Raw genomic sequence first — 24,322 nt, 5'->3', positions numbered from 1 at the left:
TTGAGAGGGCAGTTAAAAACTAAATGATTATATACTTATATACTACCTGGCAGGAGAGATGCCATGATATTGAAGGTGGTTTTCCCCAGACGAGGCTTATTCATAGCACTCTGGATGTGGTGACTCCTGTGATTTCTGCAAATGGGGGAAACTTGACTGTGTAATTTGTGTGTGTGAAACTTGACTGTGTAATTTGTGTGTGTGTGTGTGGGGGTTGTTTATAACATGCCCTATATCAAAACAAACACTGAAACAAACAAAAATCAAAACTGCCAGGCATTGAGAGACCTAGGCAGGAAGAGTGGGAATTCCAGACCAACCTGGGCTACTTAGTGAATTCTAGGCCACTCTGCATAGTGAGTCTCTATCTGAAAAATCAATAAAAAGATAGGTGAAGAGTATTCTTGTTTTGAAAGTTTTCCCTTCTACCATTATTATCCATATTCAGTCTTCAAAACTTACTGCTAGCCAGCAGGCCTAGCAGCCCAAGCTGTTGGAACTCCAAGTCTTACTGCCTCAGCCTTCTAAGAGCTCAGACCACAGTCACTGCAAGCTGGGTAACTGAGACATTTATAGTTAGCAAACTTGAGAAGATAAACTTCTCTAAAGAAGAAAATTAGTTAATCTAATATGGGTTAAGACAGTTCTGAGCAGGATAGCATGAAAACCATGGCGGAGGTAGACATGGTAGCCTCAGGCCTATCATCCCAGCACTCAGGGGTCTGAAGCAGAAGGAATGCCTTAAATTCAAGGCCAGCCTGTTCGTTGTGATGAATTCCAGGCCGGCTAGAGCTACAGCATGAGACTTTGTCTTAGAAAGTAAAAAGTGAAAATTGAAGCAAAAACAAGGAGAGCAAACTTCACAAAGATCAACGGCACAGGAGACGGAGAACATCTGACCTGTAAGTGTGTGCTCAGTCAGAACAAGGACAGCTAGTTCTTATGCTCCTCCTGGTTTGCTTGCAACTCCTCCAATTTTAACTCACATTATGCCCCTGCCCCAAGGCATGAACAAACCAAGATAACTATTCTAATCAGATAAATACACATTAAATCACGGAAATATTTCCTATCAGATTGTCAATGTCCTGTCAGCTGTCAATAGATAATATTGGCAGCATGCATCAAGAACTGTAGAAGTTTGTGTATTCGTTATTTTCATACCCATAGTCATAGCCTTGTCTATGCTAGAGAAGTACTTTACCCCTGAATGACACTCATGTTGTTATATTGTTCTTTTATTTATTTATTTATTTATTTATTTATTTATTTTAAAGATTTATTTATTTATTATATATAAGTACACTGTAGCTGTCTTCAGATACACCAGAAGAGGGCATCAGATCTCTTTACAGATGGTTGTGAGCCACCATGTGGTTGCTGGGAATTGAACTCATGACCTCTGGAAGAGCAGTCGGGTGCTCTTAACCGCTGAGCCATCTCTCCAGCCCCTTTTATTTTTTTTTTTAAAGATTTATTTATTATATATAAGAACACTGTAGCTGTCTTCAGACACACCAGAAGAGAGCATCAGATCCCATTACAGATGGTTGTGAGCCACCTTGTGGTTGCTGGGATTTGAACTCAGGACCTCTGGAAGAGCAGTCAGTGCTCTTAATCACTGAGCCATCTCTCTAGTGCACGCTGTATTGTTTTAATGGCTAAAGGTGCTTTTTTCATTTGCATATTTGTTGCTATGAAATTCCTATTTAATTTTATGATCATTTTTTATAATGTTATCTATTTTCTTACACCCCCCCTCCCTCTAATAATAGGTACCGAATGTATGCTAACCACGCTGTCCCACCAACTACATTCTGGCTCCTTTCTCATTCATTCTGAATGAATAAATTTCTTTTTTTTTTTTAAGATTTATTTATTTAATGTGTATGAGTACACTATAGCTGTCTTCAGATACACCAGATCCCATTACACATGGTTGTGAGCCACCATGTGGTTGCTGAGAATTGAACTCAGGACCTCTGGAAGAGCAGTCAGTGCTCTTAACTACTGAGCCATCTCTCCAGCCCATGAATAAATTTCTTAATGATTTTTTTTATATTATTGCTTGCCTTTGATTTGAGGTCTGTGAATGTTATCTACTTTTAGAGGTATTTAATTCTTTGTTTTATTTATTCTGTGTGCGCATGTGTGCACATGTATACAGTAGGTGGGAGTTGGTTCTCTTCTTTGATGATGTGGTCCTGGGTATTAAGCTCAGATCATTTAGGCTTGGCAAGCATCTTTGTCTAATGAATCATCTACCTAGCCCCTAAAGAAGGCATTCTTTAGCTGTGGTTCAAGACATCAAGGGTTGAGAATACAGCTCAGCAGCAGAGCATATGCCTAGTGTTCATCATGCATGGTTCAATAATAGCTAGCACCACACACAAAAAAAAAAGGAAAAAAGGAGAAATAGGGTTGGGGGTGTAGGTCACTCGGTGGGTAGGGTGCTTACCTGGCATGCATGAACCCTCGTGGGCCATCCTCCACTACTTATTAAGTGATATATGCCTGTCATCCCAGCACTCAGGATGTATAGGCAGGAAGATCAATATCATCTACTTTGAACTTAATAGTGTTAGGCCAGATGTACTAAAAAATGAAAGCAAAAGGTTACCCAAATTGTAAATGAATTATTTTTAATATAAATGTAACACTGAATTAATCTGGCAGCTGTATTTCTTTACCTTATACTATTCCCCAAAAATCACACAGAAAAACCAAGAATTATTTAAATCAATAGCTGAGCAGTTAAATGATCTACCTTTACATTCTATGCTAATCCGGCTACTTCCATCCCCATCCCCATGCCCATCCCCATGCCCATCCCATGACACTTGCATATTATTATTGATCTGGCTCTTTTGGGCTTCAGGTGTGTTTCCATGATCTCTCTCCAGACCCCTTCCTCCTGGCTCCAATTCCTCCATCCTTGCTCATCTGGGAATATCCCTCTCTCCCTCTCTCCCTCTCTCCCTCTCGCCCTCTCTCCTTCTCTCCCTCCTCTGGCTAGCAGGAGTCCTGCCCTAGTCTCTGTTTTACCCAGCCATTGGGTGATCGGCATTTATAGACAAGGCAAAGATTAAATGGTAAGAACTGTTTAAACAAGAGATTCTTGGTATATGCGTTGCAATGCTGTGTCTGGACTGAAAGAAGAAATGAGGGCAGATAAATCAGCACTTGACTAACACAAGGGTAAACTTTACACAGTCTACAAAAACATTATGCCTACACCAACTCAGCATATTTGAATGATAAAACATCTGCATGTGCAGTATTAAATATCTCAGGACAGCATATGGCTCTAGATAAAAGTGCTTGTCACCAAGCCTGAGTTCTGTCCCCTGAATCCACATGGTGGAAAGAGAGAACTAATTCCTGCAAGTTGTCCTCGGCCTCTATAAGCACACCATGGTGTGCACACTATGCATGTTTTTACATGTGTAAAAATTCCTTTTAAAACATGCCAAGCCAATTGTTAGATTTACCTCGCTCTAGACATATTAGATGATTGAGAGCTACCAACACATAAAGCAATTGCTAGGTTTCATTACCTTGCTTTTATCAGGGCCCCTGATTATAAGAAAACTATATTTTTCCCCCTTCCCTCGTAATTCTTGAATAAGGTGTAAATAGTTTCTCAGCAGAAACGAAGGTTTCCCCCTGATTCTTTGTCATTGGTCAGTACTCCTGCTGTCTTTGTTCTATTAGGCACAAGAAGGCAACAGCTCCGTAAAGAAGAAGACGAGATTTGTCAGCTTATATACAAGAGAGGGGCAGGACAAACTTGCAGTCCTGCTTCCTGGTCGTCACCCGTGTGATTGCTTGGGCCAGAAGCACAAACTCATCAATAACTGTCTGGTCTGTGGGCGGATTGTCTGTGAACAGGAGGGTTCAGGCCCCTGCTTGTTCTGTGGCTCTTTGGTAAAGTCATTCTTTCATGTTTTGTTTTCACTGTGTGTCCTGGTTGGGTTGCTTTTGGTTTTTGTTTGTTTTGTTTTTGGTTTCGTTTTTGTTGTTGTTGTTGTTATTGGTGTTTGTCAACTTGAGTTATCTGAGAAGAGGGAACCCCAATTGAGAAAATCCTCCCCTAAGATTGGCCTCTAGGTAATCCTGTGAAACATTTTCTTAACTAGTGATTAATATGGAAAGGCCCTGCAATTGTGTGTAGTCCCACCTATGGAAGGTAGTCCTGGAATACATAAGGAAGCAGGCCAAGACCTAGGTATGATAATGCATACCTATAATTCCAGCACTTGGGAGGCAGAGGAAAGAGAATCTGAGAGTTTGAGGCCATCTTGGTTTATAATGGTGAGTTCTAGGTCAGCCAGAGCCACAGAATGAGACTTTGTCTTTAAAACAAAAACCAAAACATAAAAAGGCAGAAGGAGCAGTCAGGAAGCAGCATTCCTTACATCGCTTATCAGTTCCTGCCGTAACTTCCCTCAGTGATGAACTACCTGGAAAAACAAGATGAGATAAATCCCTTTCGGGGCTAAAGAGATAGCTCAGTGGTTCTGAGTGCTGGCTGCTTTTGCAGAGAACCTGGGTTTGGTTTTCGGCAGCCACATAGTGGCTCATAGCTGCCTATAACTCCAGCTCCAGCAGATCTGATACTTTCTGGACCTCAACAAGACCAGGTATACACATGATGAACAGACTTATATGTAGGCAAAACATTCAAACATTCAGACAGTGAAATAAATGAGGATTTTTTTTTTAAGATTTATTTTATTTTATGTATGAGTAGTGTGTTGCTGTCTCAGATACACCAGAAGAGGGCATCAGATTTCATTATAGATGGTTGTGAGCCACCATGTGGTTGCTAGGAATTGAACTCAGGACCTCTGGAAGAGCAGTCAGTGCTCTTAACCACTGAGCCATCTCTCCAGCCAGGATATTCTTTTTTTAAAAAGCCCTTTCCTCCTATCAAATTGTTTCAGTCAACACTTCAGTAGAAGCCCTACCTAAGACACTGTGCTTTGAGTTAATAACCACAGCCATTCGAATACTCTGTAATTTTTCTTAGGAGATTGCTTCCCTGTGTTGTTTAAAATCCTAGTATTCTGGAGACTGAGGCAGAAAAATGAGCTTTTAAAGCACACTCTCACTATGTAGCTAGCCTAGTTTCAAGTTCCCTGTGTAGCCCAAGCACATTAATAACTGCCTTTGTACTTTCTGTATAAACCAGACTAGCTTCAAGTTTGTGGCAGTCCCCCTGCCTCAAATTCCTAAGTACTGAGACTACAGATGTGTACTATCATATTTATTTGCCTTCTGAGTGGTTTTTTTTTTTTTTTTTTTTTTTTAAGTTTTTCAAGACAAGGCTTCTCCTTGTAACAGTCCTGGACTCCTGTAGACCAGGCTGGCCTTGAACTCAGATCTTTGTGTTGAGGCTACATTTTATAGCACGTCAAGCGAGCTATAAAGTGTCATTCCACCTCTGTATGACAAATCTCTCTTTTACATTATAGGTGTGTACCAATGAAGAACAGGACATTTTACAGCGTGACTCAAACAAAAGCCAGAAACTGCTGAAGAAGCTCATGTCAGGTAAACTCTAGGTTTCTTTCTCGCTTTCTTTTTTCATTCTTTGAGTCCAGGCCTCCTTGTGTACCCCTGGCTAGCGTGAAACTCACCAGACCAGGCTGGTTTTGAACCTACCTCTGCCTTCTAGGTACCAGGATTAGAGGTGTGCACCGTTATCTGGCTAAAATGCCAGGGTTTTTGTTGATAATTGTTTTTGGTTTTTGGTGCTGGCAGTGGAACCTGAGCCCTGGTGACTGCTGGGCCCCCTCAGCAAGCATTTTAAAAACTACATAACTGTTGAAAGACAAAACAGCCAGTGATAGGTTATAACAGAAAAATTAATGCATGTATTCATTCTGTAACAAATGGAACAAACTAACAGAGTCCAACTCTTTTTTTTTTTTTTTTTTTTTTTTTTTTTTTCCGGGCTGGGGACCGAACCCAGGACCTTGCGCTTCCTAGGTAAGCACTCTACCACTGAGCCAAATCCCCAACCCCCCAACTCCTTTTTTTTAAATATTTATTTATTTATTATGTATACAGCTTTCTGCTTGCTTATATGCATGCAGCCCAGAAGAGAGCACCAGATCCCATTACAGATGGTTGTGAGCCACCATGTGGTTTCTGGGATTTGAACTCAGGACCTCTGGAAGAGCAGTCAGTGCTCTTAACCGCTGAGCCATCTTTTCAGTCTCCCAAAATGATGAAACTATATATTTTTGAGGGTTTCTCTATGTAGCCCTGGCTCACACATTAGGCCTGGCTGGTCTTGAACTCACAGAGATCCACCTGCCTTTGCCTCCCAAGTGCTGGGACTAAAAGTATGCACCACCGTGCCATGCTCTCAGCTCTGATTTCTTAGTTTTAATCCTTATAAAGATAATGCTGACATTAAGGGAAGCCAGGTGCACAGATATAGGAAGTGTGCATGCTCTTTTTTTAACTGTAAAAATGTTGTCTTTTATATCTGAAAGCATCTCACAAAAATAGCTAAGGACCTTTTTGTTAGGGTGGCATATACCTGAAATACTTTGAGAGTTTGAGGCAGGAGAATTGTTTTAGTCTGGGAGTTTGGAGCTATTCTGGATAACACAGCAAGTCTCTTATCTACTAAAAAATAAAAATAAACTTGGGCTGGTGAGATGGCACCCTGTGCTGAGAAAGCTAACTCCCATAGTTGTCCTCTGCCATCACGTGTGCTTCATTACACACACACACACACACACACACACACACACACACACACACACCCCATGTCACACTAAGCAAATACAGTGAAAAAAGAAAAAGAGAGTTAAGCCAGACATAGTGGTGTCCTGTTAAGCATATAAAAACAGCACTCTAGAGTCTATGGAAGGAGCATGGCGTGTTTGAAACCAACCTGCAGTACATAGTGAACTAAAACCACGCCATCTTGAGCTGCGTAGTGAGACTACATCTTAACATAAAAGTTTAAGGCTGGCAAATTGGTTCAAAAGGTAAAGGTGCTTCCTGCTAAGGAAGTGATGACCTGAGTTCAGTTTCTGGGACCTCCAAGTTGTCTTTCGACTTTCACATACCTGCTGTGTTGTGTTTCCATGGACACACCCTCAGACACACTGCATTCTTTTAAAACTTAGGAAAAATTAAGACCATTTTTAAATGACATATCTTTCTGCCTTTTTGAGACCTCCCTCCTTTTCCTTTTTTAGAATAAGGTCTCATATAGCCCAAGCTACTTTTTTTTTTTTTAAATAATTTTTTTGTTTGTTTCTTGAGACAGGGTTTCTCTGTATAGCCCTATAGCCCTGGCTGTTCTGGGACTCCCTCTGTAGACCAGACTGGCCTCTAACTCAGAGATCCACCTGCCCCTGCCTTCAGAGTGCTGGGAATAAAGGTGTGCGCCACTGGTAGATTTCTTTAAATAAAGAAACCACCACCACCACCTCCTCCTCCTCCTCCTCCTCTTCTTCCTCCTCCTCCTCTTCTTCTTCTTCTTCTTCTTCTTCTTCTTCTTCTTCTTCTTCTTTTTGGAACTGTCGGTTGTCAAACACCACTTGATGTTGGTTGAGCCTGACCTTAAGTGTTTTCATTTAAATAAATGCTTCAGCTCTTCAGGCTAGGATCAGACTTCACAACAATACAACAGATCTGTTCTATGGGCTGATACCATTTGCTTTCCTTGTTGAATTTCAGGGGCAGAGAATTCTGGAAAGGTGGATATCTCTACCAAGGACCATCCTCCTCATCAGGAATCTCGAATGAAGTCTTGTTTGGAGAAGGCTGTCAAGCACAAGGAAAAACTGTTAGAGTTCGATAGGACTAGGTATGGCAGGGTTAGACTAATGTGCCCGGACAAAACCTTATCCGTAGAGCTAGAACAATCACGGCTCTTGGAGAGCTAGAACTGAACCAGCTCTCTAGCACCCCAAGTTTTTTAATTTGGGGTGCTAGAGAGTTGGTTCAGTTATTAAGAGCATGTCTTGCTCTTTCAGAGACCCAGGTTTGATTCCTAGCACCAGTATCAGTTCACAGCCATCAGTAGCTACATTTCCAGAGGAATGCCCTCTTACCTCTACAGGCATGAGGCACTCACTCACATGGAGCACACAGATGTACATGTAGGCAAAACACTCCCACAAAATTAATAACATTATTTCGACACTTTCTGCCTTCTTAAGGTGGAGTATGAAAGGGTTTATAACAAAGAAGCTCTGTATTGGGTTTTTTTGTTGTATCTTAGCTTTTGTTTTTGTTTTCATTTGACAAGATTTAACTCTATGGCCTTGACTGAGCTGGAACTTGATCTGTAGATCAACCTGGCATCAGATTTGCAGAGATCTGCCTGCTTCTGCCTCCCAAGTGCTAGGATTAAAAGCATGGACTACCACGTCTGGCTCTTCTAATTTTTTTTTTTTAACATTCTGCATTAAGAGCTTACAGATCAAATCTACTTAGTAACATCTAGGTGTTGGGTAAATAATTTGAAAACTGTATTTTCAAATCAAAGAAGACTTGTGTTAAGTAAAGTACTTTATACTGCAAAACAGTATAAATACCACACAGATATTTGGGCTAAAGACAGAATGGAAGAACATTTAGGTGAACCCCAAGCCAGGCATAGTGGCACACACCTCTAATCACAGTACTTGGGAGACAGAGGCAGTTCTGGTCTACAGAGTGAATTTCAGGACAGCTAGGACTACATACTGAGATCCTGTCTCAAGGAAAAAGTTATCAAAAACTAGGCAATAAGTGTTTTTAAATTTTAAATTTTCTGGTTAATAGAGGCTTATTTTTTTTATAAGATCCTTCTCCATGCATTAGACTTTATAAAAATAAAATCCTGGCAGACATGTGCTGCATACTTTCTCCTTGATTCAGAGTCCTAGAGTCCAATAAGGACATCTGTGAAGAATGACAATTTCCTAAGCTACTAATGACACCCTCCAGGGTCCAACTGCTACGCATTCTCTCAAACCCCAGTGAATTCTGACCCTGTAATAGGGAAAGTTCTGAAACACTCAAGGTGAAAACTGGCCCCGAAGACTTATTCACAAATTCAGAAAATATTAAAACTTGTATTTCCAGCTCGAGGAAGAGCCTGGCAGACAACCCTAGCCTCTAAGAGCTCACTCTGAGCAGAGCTACCCAGCTTCATGCAGTCACCATCAACCTTTCATTCAACCTGCAAGAGGTGCTGAGACAGTGATTTCCTCTGGGAGGGCAAATAGAAGCTTTTAAACTTTATTACTGGGGGGCGGAATGGAGGTGGGCACACATCAAACCAGCTATTCAGCAAGGCCCTACCAAATCTTTTAATACAAAATGTTTTTGTACCTTGAATATGAATGTAATTTAAATGTCTTCTGCATGTCAATAGTTTGTAATTATGGAGAGACAGTCTTCTCTTGGTTTATGGCTTTGATGTAAAGAATTTCTGTGAGCCCCAGGCTTATTTTCTAATGAATGATGGGGTTAAATTGTCAGAATTCTTTCCAGTCTTCAATTTTCTTCTCATTATGATCTTAGAACTTGGCCTGTTGTGTTACTAAACTGGAGAGTGAGGAGGAGATATACATAAGCAGTTACAGTAGTAGATGAATAAAACATCTGCTCCTGCCTTGCCCCTGCCCCTGCCCCTGCCCCCCTGCCCCTGCCCCTGCCCCTGCCCCTGCCCCCCCTGCCCCTGCCCCCTCACTGGCTGCAGTACTCAGAGAGCTCTTGCAAGACCTTGCTTGGACTTCATAGTAGGGCATGAAAGCAGAAAGGCTGGCCCTGGTTGCTCAGGCACAAGAGAGCTGACAGGCTGAACAACTCGGCTGCCACCCAGGCCCAGATCAAGAGCTTTGATTGGCCCACCCCAACATCTATCCCATAAGAATTCCTGGAGCATGTGAAGCGGATGGTCCTGTAGGACCAATACTGTAGGCTCTTCATGACACAAAGCAACAACAGGGTATCCAAAAGGAGCCCAGGTAAGGATTCAGCATTAATAGTGTAGCAGAAGCCAGAGGCCTTTAATCAGACCGGTGACTCATTGCAGTGAACATTTGCAGGTAAAGCTGTTTGAGCAAAAGGCTATACTATGTGATACACTGTGATACACCACAGCTTCCATAGTGAAATGTTTTGGGGTTTTTTTTATTCTATTTTTTGTTTTGTTTTATTTCGAGGAGAAGTTGCAAGGGCAGAGGGCAGATATGGAGGGAGGGACTGGGAGATGAGTAGAATTGGGGTGTAGGATGTGAAATTCCAATCAATAAAATGTTTTTAAAAATGCCACTTCAGCTGGGCGATGGTGGTTTGCTCCTTTAATCACAGAACTCATGAGGCAGAGGCAGGCAAATCTCTTTGAGTTCAAGGATAGTGTGGTCTGCAAAGTGAGTTTCATGACAGCCAAGGCTGTTACACAGAGAAAACCTGTCTTGAAAAACAAAACACAAAAACAAAAAAATCCTAAGTGCTAAAAATTAAGCCATAGGACAGTGACTAGAAAGCAAACACCAGGGGTTGGGGATTTAGCTCAGTGGTAGAGCGCTTGCCTAGGAAGCTCAAGGCCCTGGGTTCGGTCCCCAGCTCCGGAAAAAAAAAAAAAAAAGAAAGCAAACACCAGCAGACAGACTTGCCTGTCAGCAATAAACCAGATGCCAGTGAATTGTAGAGGGAGTAACACCTGGGCTGAGGCAAAACCAAGGGACATCCCAGTTATGACGTGCAAGCTGTGATTCACACCGAGGGGTGGTGGATTTGTGGAAGGTTGGACTTGCCAGAAAGGGAGGACAGAGGAGTGTGGTAGTGTGTCTTCTGCTGCCTGAGGCTGAGGTTAGTTCTAGGGGCACAACTGAACCTTGCAGTAGATAGAAGACACACACTTTCAAGTAAGGAAGAGATTAGCCTGATTTTAGACCATTTCAGCCTTTTGTAGTTTGATGGGAACCTCTATAACAACAAAAGTTAAGTGGTAATTAGTACAAATTTGTCAGCATGTGACCTAGTTGCTCTGTTTTCTTTCCATTTTTTCTGCTCAGTATCCGAAGGACCCAAGTCATTGATGATGAATCAGATTACTTTGCCAGTGATTCTAATCAGTGGCTGTCCAAAGTTGAGCGAGACATGCTACAGAAACGAGAGGAAGAGCTGAGAGAACTCCGACATGCCTCCCGACTTTCTAAGAAAGTCACCATTGACTTTGCGGGGCGGAAGATCCTAGAAGATGAAAACCCGCTGGCAGAATATCACAGCAGGTAAGCGGGGGCTCTGCTGGGCTCCGACAACAGGAGCAGTCTGACTGGAAGGGCTTTCCTCTAAGGATCAGCTGTTTTGTTTACTTAAAAGACAGCAATGGTCCCATGTGTAAAGCTCTTGCGCAAACCTTCAGACTGGGGTTGCTTATCCTCACCAGCTGTGTGAAGCCATTGTGCAGTCTCACATGTCTGTCATCCCATTGCTCCTATGGCAACACAGGAGACTGATAGGATCCCCAAACTCTCAGGCCACTTAGCCTGATGTGTGCAAAGGCAAACAGCAAAGAAAACATGTCTCAACCAGGGCAGAAGGTGAGGATCAATGCCTGAGGCTGTACCCTGACTTCAGACACATATCTGTCCTCACTTTCACATTCACACATACATGTATTCATCTCATATGAACACTTCATACATACAGAGATAGGAAGAAAGGAAAGGAAGGAAGTGAAATGTATGATCCAGAAAGAAACTAATCTATTTCCTTTTGTAGTTGTGCTTGAGTATATGCAGATATGTGTGTGAAATTGATAGTGGCTAAAGTTAACCATTGTCTGGGAATGAGAGTGTATCTCAGTGGTGGTCACTTACCTAATACTTGTGGACCATCATTCAGTTCTTAGCTGCACACACACACAGAAATAATAATAACAAATCAAAAGTGAAGCTAACATTTTAAAGCTGTAAGGGAAGGATTTATTATATGATGTAGAGATGATTAACACCACTTTAAAAAAACTGTAGGTTAGACCTCTCTCACACTCCACTGCAATAGTAAGCTACACTAATCCAGTGGATTTGGTCATGGTAGTACAGTCTGTAATCTCAGCACTCGATAGGCCTAGTAGGAGGATCTCTCCAGGAGAACTTCGGCTACATAGCCAAGCCTTGATGCAAAGAAATAAGGGCCAGGTGGTGATGGCACACGCCTTTAATCCCAGCCTGCAGATCCTCATCCTTGTGAGTTTTAGGCCAGCCTGGTCTCCTGAGCAAGTTCCAGGACAGCCAGGCTACACAGAGAAACTCTATCTTGAAAAACCAAATCAAAACAACCAAACAGGGCTGGAGAGATGGCTTAGTGGTTAAGAGCACTGGGTGCTCTTCCAAAGGTCGTGAGTTTACCAGCACCCACATGGTGGTTCAGAAGCATATGTAACTCCAGTCCTAGAGGATTCTACACCCTCCTTTTTGGGCACTGCAAATACATGGTATACAATCATATAGGCAGGCAAAACATCCATGTACACAAAAATAAATATTAAAACAAAAAAGGAAAATTCACATATCCACATAAAAACTGGTGTGTGTGTGTGTGTGTGTGTGTGTGTGTGTGTGTGTGTGTGTGTGTGTGTGTTGGTGTGTTGACTTATCAAATATGGTTGAATTTTTAAAAATGGAGAGAGCTAGGGAGATGAAGTGATAGAGCTAGTGAGGTGGGTTAGCTAAAAAAGGCACTTGTCATGTGGGTCTAATTACCTGAGTTCAGTCTCTAAAACCCAGAACCAACAATGAAAGGAGGAACTGAGTCCCAGAAGTTATCCTCTGACCTCTACATGTATGCCATGACACACATATGCCATGACACACATGCCCACACTCTCACATATAACACACACACACACACACACACACACACACACACACACACACACACCCCCCAAAATAGGGGCTGGAGAGATGGTTCAGCAGTTATAAGCACTGGTTGTTCTTCCAGAGGACCTGGATTCAATCTCTAGCAGCCATATCAACTCCAAAGGATCCAACACCCTCATACAGATATATATTTAGGCAAAATACCAATTTACATGAAATAAAAATAAATCATTTTTAAAAATAAAAAAATAGAAAAAATTAAAAATATTTTGTCTTGATGAAATGCAACAATTTGTTCTTTTTTTCCTCTTTGAGTTTTGAAATTAATACTTTGGAAAAATGAATTTCTTCATTTTGGAATATGGTATTAAGAAAGTGTAATTATTGGTTATGAAAGTTATTTAAATAATGTCATTTTTCTAACTTTTTAAGAGATCTCTTTGGGGTTGGAGAGATGGCTCAGAGGTTAAGAGCACTGAATGCTCTTCCACAGGTCCTGAGTTCAATTCCCAGCAACCACATGGTAACTCACAACCATCTGTAATGAGATCTGATGCCTTCTTCTGGGGTTTTCTGAAGAGATAGCTACAGTGTACTCATATGCATAAAATAAACAAATAATTCCAAAAAGGAAAAAAGTAAAAGGAAAGATTTCTCCATCCTCCCAAGTTTTGTACTTTTAAAAAAGATTTATTTTTTAAATTTTGTATGCATGTACATGTACCATATACATACTTGGTGTCTGCAGAGGCCAGAAGGACATTTGATCCCTTACAGCTGGAGTTAACGTTTGTCACCTCCTTTAGGTGCTGGGAACTAAGCCAGGTCATGTGTAAAGGCAAAGCATGTTCTCCCCCTTTGTGCCATCTGTCAGACCCTGCTGCTGTCTGACACTGGTTTCACAGTATAACCCAGCTTGGCTGGGACCTTACTGTGTAGCCTTGGATGGCTTTAGCCTTTTGTTCATCCTCCTGCCTTGGCTTTCTAAGTGTTAAGATTACAGGTGTGTAAGACCATGCCCTTACACATGCCAGTCTCTCTCCCAGTCGGTAAATCAGTATACAGCTCTCAGCTACTGTTTCAACACCATGCCTGCCTATATGCAGCCATGCTCTCTGCTATGATAATAATGAGCCAAACTTCTGAAACTGTTTTTATTTCAGTTTTATATGGTTTTAAAATGTTTGGTTTTATTATGTTCATTTGTTGGGGTTGGGGAGTTTCATTAGTTCTTTTGTTTGTTTTGGTTTTGTTTGTTTGTTTGATTTTGTTTTTGTTTTGCTTTGTTTTGTTTGTGACAGGGTCTCATGTAGTCTAGGCCACATCTCTAGACCACTTTACTAATAATCTCTCCCCTTTGAAACCTCCTGAGCCAGACTGTCATAATCTACATTACTCTCAGTACCACTGTCTTCCATGCTCCTACCAGGTCCAGAAAGCCCCACAGAAAACATTCAACCACTTTTATAGTCCAAAGTCCCAATGTCTTCCATATTCCTTCAACAAAGGCCTTCAGGCCTGTCACAGCAGTACCCAACTCCTGATACCAACTTTTTTCTTTTAAGGAAGAGTTTATTTATTTAATGTATATGAGTACACTGTAGCTCTCTTCAGACACACCAGAAGAGGGCATCAGATCCCATTACAGATGGTTGTGAGCCACCACATGGTTACTGGGAATTGAACTCAGGACCTCTGGAAGAGCAGCCAGTGCTCTTAACTGCTGAGTCTTCTCTCCAGGCCCCTGGTACCAACTTCTGTCTTAGTTACTATTCTATTGCTGGGAAAAGATACAATGACCACAGCAACTCTTATAAAAGAAAGCATTTAATTTGGGACTAGCTTACAGTTTCAGAAGTTTGGCTCATTATTATCATAGCAGAGAGCATGGCTGCATATAGGCAGGCATGGTGTTGAAACAGTAGCTGAGAGCTGTATACTGATTTACCGACTGGGAGAGAGACTGGACCTGCCATGGGTATTGAAACCTCAAAGCTCACACCCCATGACACTGTTCCCCCAACAAGGCCACACCCCTTCATCTGTGTGATCTTTTAGAGTTTTACTTCTTTGTGACTAAGCATTCAGGCATGTGAGCCTTTGGGGCCGTTCTCATTCATGCCACCACTCTTCTTTTCTTGTTTGTTTGTTTCCACCTTTGATTGCTCCTTTCCATTTGAAAATCTTTGCCTCTCAAGTGTTTATCTTTTCCTTACCCCACACAGTGTAATAATGTGATGATGCAATAATAATTACAATGCGTTGGATTGTGTCTGTCCCATAATAACTTCTGAATCTCTTCACGCATGGCTCCACATACGGACAGTGGTTAAGCTGGCCAGTTAGATTCAAAACTGCCGTATTGTTCAGTTGGCATTTTGATACTGGGTCTTGCTTTACATTTCAAGCTGACCTCAGAATTATCCTGCCTGAGCCTGCTAAGTCCTGGAATTACAGATATGCACCACCATGCCTAACTGCAGAGCTTCTCAACAGAAAGCCACGTGTGGTGTCACACACATTTAATCACAGCACTGTGGAGGCAGAGGCAGGCCTATCTCTAAGGTCAGACAGTGCTGTATAACAAGTTCCAAGAGAGCCAGGACTACATAGAGGGACCCTGCCTCCAAGGGTAGAACAAAAATATAGAGAGGTGAATATTGAATGGATTTTCTTAAGTGTGTGTGTGTGTGTGTGTGTGTGTGTGTGTGTGTGTGTACCCACAGAGGCCATAATAGGATGTCACTTTCCTTAGAGAGGAAGTTAGAGATTGTTGTGAGCCCTTCAGTTGTGGATGCTGGGAACCCAACTCTGGTCCTTTGCAAGAGCAATAAGTACTCTTAACTGCTGAGCCATCGCCAGTTCAGTCCTCCTCACTTTGTAAATTGCAGTTTATATAACAGGTTTCTTTCTTCCTTAATAATTTATTTTTCTTTTATGGGTATAGACATTATGCCAGGATTTGTTTCTGGACACCATGTGCCCGTGGAGGTCGGAAGACAGTGTCAGATCCCCTAAAACTGGAGTAAAAGACAGTCATTAGCCATCATGTGTGGCTAACACCAGGGAAAGGTGCCTGGATTCTTTGGAAGAAAAGTAATCAGTCCCCTTAACTTCTGAGTCATTTCTCTGAGTCATAGTCTTATATCAAGTTTTCTAACAAATATGTTTTTATTTGAATGCATGATTAAGCTCAGTCTTTTCTGTTATTTGACAATTTGTATTATGTGCTGTTTCATAATTATCACCATCACTCAAAAATGTTCGTTAAGAATTCCACAAAACCTGTGGAATACAGCAGGAAGCAGAGTATGACAGTGGTATAGAGTAAGAACCTTTTTCTCAGCCAGATGGTGGTGGCGAAAGCCCTTAATCTCAGCACTTGGAGGCAGAGGCAGGCAGATCTCTGAGTTCAAGGCCAGCCTAAAGGCTATTGCTTATTCCTAGCTATGATCTCTTATGATCTTTGAGCAGGCACATTATTCACAGAGCCACTGGCCCACAGAGGTATGATGCCATTTTGTTTTGTTTTGTTTGTTTGAGACAAGGTCTTGCTATGTAGCCCTGGCTGACCTGGAGCTCATTGTGTAGAACAGGCAGGCCTGGAACTCACAGAGATCTGCCTGCCTCCACCTTCCTAGTACCTGGATTAAAGGAGTAAGCCACCCTTCCTGGAAGGGCATGATGTCATGATGAGCTGGAGGATTCCATACATAGTCTCTGTTTCAGGGTTTCTGTCTCTTTATATCTCTCTGTGCCCCTCTCCCTCTCTCTCTCTCTCTCTCTCTGTGTGTGTGTGTGTGCGTAGTCATTATCCATACAATAGATACTATAAGACTTGAGAAAAGAAATAAGCACTTTGGTGTTGAACAAGAAAGGGGCCTCTTTAAAACTTCTGAGTGTTGGAACTAGAGAAAAATCTCAGTGGGTCAGAGCCTAGTTGTCGTTGAAGAAGAGCCAAGTTCAGCTCTCAGTATTCTCTTTGGGAGGTTCTCAACCATTCGTAACACCAAGGAATCCAATGTCTTTGGTTTCATGTGGCATTCACGTGCACAAATCCACACACAGGCATACAAACTCATACATCGTTTTGGAGATTCGTTACTTGTTTGTTTGTATTTTTGTCTCTCTGACAGTCCTGGCTATCCTGGAACTCAGTGTATAGACCAGGCTGGTCTCAAACTAACCAATCCGTCTGCCTCTGTTTAAGTTCTGGGAATAAACGCATGAACCACCACACCTGGCTATACATAAACTAAAACAAAACAAAACAAAACCAAAACACAAACAGAGCCCTTTGCATCTTGAAGCAAGGATAGAGTTCAGATTAGCATGGATGAGTGGAGAGGGCACTCTTCATTAGGTAGAGTAACTGTGATTGCTTTGGTAGATGAGTTGCTGTGAGTCTTCTTTTCTGGGTCAGTCTTGCTAGTCATCTTTTCTTTTTTTTTTGGTTCTTTTTTTTTTTTTTTTTTTTTCGGAGCTGGGGACCGAACCCAGGGCCTTGCGCTTCCCAGGCAAGCGCTCTACCACTGAGCTAAATCCCCAACCCCGCTAGTCATCTTTTCTAACCTTGGCCTGTAATCAATCTTGTTAAAGCGATGAGTGGGTAATGTGTCCTACCTGTTTTCCTCAGTGTTATTGGTTCAAAGACAAGATGGATTTGGGAGCAGAAAAGGTTGTCCATGTCTACAAATAAAACTTTCAATTTCAATTTTCATTACTACTAAAAGGTTTCGTGTGCTAAGTTTGGACACTTGGAGCATAGATTACCAAGTATTGCTTCCTTTTGGTTTGTTTCCACAGACTAGATGAGACAATACAAGCCATTGCCAATGGAACTTTGAACCAGTCACTGGTCATGTCTGATAGATCTTCTGAAGAGCCTTTGGGAGTTCTGGTAAACCCTAACATGTACCAGGCCCCTCCTCAGGTTAGTGAATGTTTTCTTTTAACTGATGAGAGCCCCAAATAGTTCTCCTTACAAGTGTGTTTGATGGATAGGCCTTAGATATCAACTTCCTCTCTACATGGCAGTCAAGCATTTGTGAGGCAGAGGAGGATCTCTTGAGTTTGAGGCTATGGTGGTCTACAGGGAGAGCTCCAGGACCATCAGGGCTACACAGAGAAATTGTCTTGAAAAAAAAAACAAAACAAAAAAAACCAAATAGACAAAAAAAACAGGCAAAGCTCCTGGAGCCTTGGCACAAACCTGTAATCCCATCACTTGGGAGGTAGCAGCAAGAGAATCAGGAATTCAGGGCCATTCTCTGCCACATACCAAGTTCAAGGCAAGCCTGTATTACACGAAACCTTTTTTCAAAAAAAATTAAATGTGACTTCTTTTTACTGGCATTAATAGCTTTGGTTTACGTTCCCTAGGTTCACAAAAGTCTGTTTCTGTTGTGTTGTGTTCTTTCCTATGCAGTGGGTAGACAACACTGGGTCAGCACCACCGAAGAAAACTTCACTCTCAGCAGGACCAAGACTAGAGCTCAGTTTACATCCGCACCAGCTGCGAATCCAGGACCAGGAATTCCAGGAAGGCTTTGATGGTGGCTGGTGCCTGTCTATGCATCAGCCCTGGGCTTCTCTGCTTGTCAAGGGGATTAAAAGGTAAGAACTGAACGTCAGAGTCTCAGAGTGACGTACATTTGATTTAGAACTGTGGATTGGTGCTCATTGTACCAGTCTGCTGGTAACTTAGGATGTCCTTCACTGCATGTAACTTTAGACAGGGCTTGGTGTGGTGGTGCAAACCCGTATGAGAGCTCTTGGCAGGCAGAGGCAGGAGGTTGTGAGTTGTAGTCCAGCCTATGTACATTAGCCAAATTTATCTCCACAAAGAAGAGTGCTGTGAAGATGGCTTGGCTGGCACAGCACTCGCTGTACAAGCATTGCTGGCCTGGGCTCAGCAAGGAGGAGCCAGTTCCCGAAAGTTACCCTCGAACCTCCATGCCACACCATGCTGCACACACCACACTCATCACACACACATACCAACACAGTAAGAAAATACAATTAAAGCACACACGTGTGTATAGAAACTTACCTGGGGCTAGAAAGATGGATCAGCAGTTAAGAACACTTCTTACCCTTGTAGAGCACCTAGGTTTGGTTCCCAGCACCCACATGATGGCTTACAGCTGAAGATATTTTTGACAGTGGCTAGACTGTCCTATCAGCTTTAGTAGTTCTCTGGTGGAACTTTTGGAATCACTTAAATATACTATCTTATCATCTGCAAATAGTGATATTTTGACTTCTTTTCCAATCTGTATCCCCTTGATCTCCTTTGGTTGTCTGATTGCTCTGGCTAGAACTTCAAGAACTACATTGAATATGTAGGGAGAGAGTGGGCAGCCTTGTCTAGTCCCTGATTTTAGTGGGATTGCTTCAAGTTTCTCTCCATTTAGTTTAATGTTAGCAACTGGTTTGCTGTATATGGCTTTTACTATGTTTAGGTATGGGCCTTGAATTCCTAATCTTTCCAGGACTTTTATCATGAAGGGGTGTTGAATTTTGTCAAATGCTTTCTCAGCATCTAATGAAATGATCATGTGGTTTTGTTCTTTCAGTTTGTTTATATAATGGATCACGTTGATGGTTTTCCGTATATTAAACCATCCCTGCATGCCTGGGATGAAGCCTACTTGATCATGGTGGATGACTGTTTTGATGTGCTCTTGGATTGGGTTTGCCAGAATTTTATTGAGTATTTTTGCGTCGATATTCATAAGGGAAATTGGTCTGAAGTTCTCTTTCTTTGTTGGGTCTTTGGGTGGTTTAGGTATAAGAGTAATTGTGGCTTCATAGAAGGAATTCGGTAGTGCTCCATCTGTTTCAATTTTGTGGAATAGTTTGGATAGTATTGGTATTAGGTCTTCTATGAAGGTCTGATAGAATTCTGCACTAAACCCGTCTGGACCTGGGCTCTTTTTGTTGGGAGACCTTTAATGACTGCTTCTATTTCTTTAGGAGTTATGGGGTTGTTTAAATGGTTTATCTGTTCCTGATTTAACTTCGGTACCTGGTATCTGTCTAGGATATTATCCATTTCCTGCAGATTTTCAAGTTTCGTTGAATATAGGCTTTTGTAGTAGGATCTGATGATTATTTGAATTTCCTCTGATTCTGTAGTTATGTCTCCCTTTTCATTTCTGATTTTGTTAATTTGGACACACTCTTTGTGTCCTCTCGTTAGTCTGGCTAAGGGTTTATCTATCTTGTTGATTATCTCAAAGAACCAACTTTTGGTTCTGTTGATTCTTTCTATGGTCCTTTTTGTTTCTACTTGGTTGATTTCAGCTCTGAGTTTGATTATTTCCTGCCTTCTACTCCTCCTGGGTGTATTTGCTTCTTTTTGTTCTAGAGCTTTTAGGTGTGCTGTCAAGCTGGTGACATATGCTCTCTCCTGTTTCTTTCTGCAGGCACTCAGAGCTAGAACAGCTTTCATTGTGTCCCATAAGTTTGGGTATGTTGTACCTTCATTTTCATTTTCTTTTTTTTTTTTTCTTTTTTTTTTTTTTTTTTCTTTTCTTTTTTCGAGCTGGGGACCAACCCAGGGCCTTGAAGCTTGCTAGGCAAGTGCTCTACCACTGAGCTAAATCCCCAACCCCTTCATTTTCATTAAATTCTAAGAAGTCTTTAATTTCTTTTATTTGTTCCTTGACCAGGTTATCGTTGAGTAGAACATTGTTAAACTTCCAAGTATATGTGGGCGTTCTTCCCTTATTGTTATTGAAGACCAGCTTTAGCCTGTGGTGGTCTGATAGGACGCATGGGATTATTTCTATCTTTCTGTATCTGTTGAGGCCTGTTTTTTGACCAATTATATGGTCAATTTTGGAGAAAGTACCATGAGGTGCTGAGAAGAATGTATATCCTTTTGCTTTAGGATAGAATGTTCTATAAATATCTGTTAAGTCCATTTGGTTCATTACTTCTGTTAGTCTGTCTATGTCTCTGTTTAATTTCTGTTTCCATGACCTGTCCATTGATGAGAGTGGGGTGTTGAAATCTCCTACTATTATTGTGTGAGGTGCAATGTGTGCTTTGAGCTTGAGTAATGTTTCTTTTATGTATGTAGGTGCCCTTGTATTTGGGGCATAGATATTTAGGATTGAGAGTTCATCTTGGTGGATTTTTCCTTTGATGAATATGAAGTGTCCTTCCTTATCTTTTTTGATGAATTTTAGTTGAAAATTGATTTTATTCGATATTAGAATGGCTACTCCAGCTTGCTTTGTCCGACCATTTGCTTGGAAAGTTGTTTTCCAGCCTTTCACTCTGAGGTAGTGTCTGTCTTTGTCTCTGAGGTGTGTTTCCTGTAGGCAGCAGAATTCAGGGTCCTCATTGCGTATCCAGTTTGTTAATGTATGTCTTTTTATTGGGGAGTTGAGACCATTGATGTTGAGATATTAAGGAATAGTGATTATTGCTCCCTGTTATATTCATATTTGGATGTGAGGTTATGTTTGTGTGCTTTTCTTCTCTTTGTTTTGTTGCCAAGACGATTAGTTTCTTGCTTTTTCTAGGGTGTAGCTTGCCTCCTTATGTTGGACTTTACCATTTATTATCCTTTGTAGCACTGGATTTGTAGAAAGATATTGTGTAAATGTGGTTTTGTCATGGAATATCTTGGTTTCTCCATCTATGTTAATTGAGAGTTTTACAGGATACAGTAACCTGGGCTGGCATTTGTGTTCTCTTAGGGTCTGTATGACATCTGTCCAGGATCTTCTGGCTTTCATAGTCTCTGGCGAGAAGTCTGGTGTGATTCTGATAGGTCTGCCTTTATATGTTACTTGACCTTTTTCCCTTACTGCTTTTAATATTCTTTCTTTATTTTGTGTATTTGGTGTTTTGACTATTATGTGACGGGAGGAGTTTCTTTTCTGGTCCAATCTTCTTGGAGTTCTGTAGACTTCTTGTATGCTTATGGGCATCTCTTTCTTTAGGTTAGGAAAGTTTTCTTCTATGATTTTGTTGAAGATAGTTACTGGTCCTTTGAGCTGGGAGTCTTCACTCTCTTCTATACCTATTATTCTTAGGTTTGATCTTCTCATTGAGTCCTGGATTTCCTGTATGTTTTGGACCAGTAGCTTTTTCCATTTTCCATTTTCTTTGACAGTTGTGTCGATGATTTCTATGGAATCTTCTGCTCCTGAGATTCTCTCTTCCATCTCTTGTATTCTGTTGGTAAGCTTGTATCTACAGCTCCTTGTCTCTTCTTTTGGTTTTCTATATCCAGGGTTGTTTCCCTATGTTCTTTCTTCATTGCTTCTATTTCCATTTTTAATTCCTTCAATTGTTTGATTGTGTTTTCCTGGAATTCTTTCAGGGATTTTTGTGATTCCTCTCTATAGTCTTCTACTTGTTTATTTATGTTTTCCTGCATTTCTCTAAGAGAGTTCTTCATGTCTTTCTTGAAGTCCTCCAGCATCATGATCAAATATGATTTTAAATCTAGATCTTGCTTTTCTGGTGTGTTTGGATAATCAGTGTTTACTTTGGTGGGAGAATTGGGCTCCGATGATGCCATGTAGTCTTGGTTTCTGTTGCTTGGGTTCCTGCACTTGCCTTTCGCTATCAGATTATCGCTGGTGTTTCTTTGTTCTGCTATTTTTGACAGTGGCTAGACTGTCCTATAAGCCTGTGTGTCAGGTGTGCTGTAGACCTGTTTTCCTGTTTTCTTTCAGCCAGTTATGGGAACAGAGTGTTCTGCTTTCGGGCGTGTAGTCTTTCTTGTCTACAGGTCTTCAGCTGTTCCTGTGGGCCTGTGTCCGGAGTTCACCAGGCAGGTCATTTGGAGCAGAAAAGTTGGTCTTACCTGTGGTCCTGAGGCTCAAGTTTGCTCGTGGGGTGTTGCTTATGAGCTCTCCTCGAGGCCAGCAACCAGGAGGACCTGCACCGCCCTTTCCGGGAGCCCCCATGCACCGGGGTCCCAGATGGCGTTTGGTGTTTTCCTCTGAAGTCAGAAATGTGGGCAGAGTGTAGTCTCTTCTGGCTTCCCAGGCGTGTCTGCCTCTCTGAAGGTTTAGCTCTCCCTCCCACGGGATTTGGGTGCAGAGAACTGTTGATCTGGTCCCTTCAGGTTCTGGCGGTGTCTGGGGTGCAGGGGACCTGCAGCTCCAGTGCCCCTATCTACCTTTCATTGTTTTTTAAAAGGTCAACCAACAAAATCGTAAATTTTTTTGGCTGAATAGCTTAAAAAGAAAACACCAAATGAATATGGTGACTCATACGTCTAATCTCCACTGCTTAGGAATCTGACAAAGAATGATGAATTTGAGGCGGGAAACTAAGAGAGATTCCACCTCAGAATGAATACTGAAATCAAGGGTTGAGGTATAGCTCAGTGGTAGGATGCTTGCCCAATGTACAGAAGGCCCTGGAATGACCCTTAGTACTGCAGAAGAGAAAGAGGGAAAAGACCTTGTAAAGCTAGAATACCAGTGTTTTTCAATTTGGAAGAAAGTCTTTTGGAAAAACTCTTGGCTTTGTTTATTTTTAATATATTGTTCAGCAATCTTCATGCTTTGATCTTTTTTATAATGTGAAGTTTTGTTTGGTAAACCCAGAGGTTTTCCTTCCACTGGAAAAGTCTTCTACTATTGTCCCACATCCTAGGATCATCTGTTGATGTTGGTTTTTAGTTGTTGTTGTTGTTGTTGTTATTGTTGTTGTTTTCCAGTGCAAGGTATCAAATTTAAGAGCTTGTCTGTGCTAGATAAGCACTGTACCACTGAGTACATTCCTAGGCAAGCCAGTCTTTGAGGAGGTAGCTCAGACTAACCTCAGACTTCCAGCATCCTCCTTCGGCTTCTTGAACCAGCATTATGGGCATGTACCATGGCATTCCAGTCCAGAGTTGATTGTGTTTCTTAATTCTTGTTTTTAGTTTTAAAGATTTATTTATTTATTTTATTTAAGTGACTACACATCTTGAGACACACCAGAAGAGGACATTGGATCCCATTACAGATGGTTGTGAGCCACTATGTGGTTGCTGAGAATTGAACTCAGGACCTCTGGAAGAGCAGTCAGTGCTCTAAACCACTGAGTCATCTCTCCAGCCCCTTAATTCATAGTTTAAATTCTTCTTTTTTTCACTTGTATACATGGAAATAAAAGATTGTAAAATATAAAACAATAGCTAGAAAAAGATCATATATACTCTCACTCTCTAGAAACAGTTATTAGTTGTAAGTTTCTGTTAGTACTTTGGAATGTTTGTTTGCTTGTTTGTTCCCCCTCCTCCTCCTCTTCCTCCTCCTCCTTATCTTTCCCCTCCTCCTTTTCCTCCTTCTTTGACACACAGTTTGTCTGGAACTCACTACTATGTAGACCAGGCTGGGCTTAAACTTGAATTCACAGAGATCTGTCTGCCTCTGCCTCCTAAGTGTTAGGATTAAGGGCATGTGCCACCATGCTTGGCCTGGAATGTTTTTGTTGGTTCTCTTGTGTGA

General features: G+C 41.5%; 1 protein-coding gene and 1 non-coding gene across 2 annotated transcripts in view; both read left to right on the top strand.

Annotated features, from left to right (window-relative positions):
* The window catches only part of Trip4 (thyroid hormone receptor interactor 4), a 77,761-nt gene that overhangs the window by 19,462 nt on the left and 33,977 nt on the right, over positions 1-24,322 (top strand). The window contains exons 5-10 of the mRNA XM_032909423.1: positions 3,715-3,927; positions 5,478-5,556; positions 7,708-7,837; positions 11,043-11,258; positions 17,658-17,784; positions 18,280-18,467. Coding sequence (XP_032765314.1) covers positions 3,715-3,927; positions 5,478-5,556; positions 7,708-7,837; positions 11,043-11,258; positions 17,658-17,784; positions 18,280-18,467 — 953 coding nt within the window. The remainder of the gene's footprint in view (positions 1-3,714; positions 3,928-5,477; positions 5,557-7,707; positions 7,838-11,042; positions 11,259-17,657; positions 17,785-18,279; positions 18,468-24,322) is intronic.
* On the top strand, positions 40-198 carry LOC116908392. The gene has a single exon (XR_004388937.1). It is a non-coding gene; the product is annotated as a U1 spliceosomal RNA (small nuclear RNA).

This window comes from Rattus rattus, chromosome 8, assembly GCF_011064425.1.
Source record: "Rattus rattus isolate New Zealand chromosome 8, Rrattus_CSIRO_v1, whole genome shotgun sequence".
Classification (NCBI taxonomy): Eukaryota; Metazoa; Chordata; class Mammalia; order Rodentia; family Muridae; genus Rattus; species Rattus rattus.
This window is presented reverse-complemented; position numbering and strand designations above follow the sequence as displayed.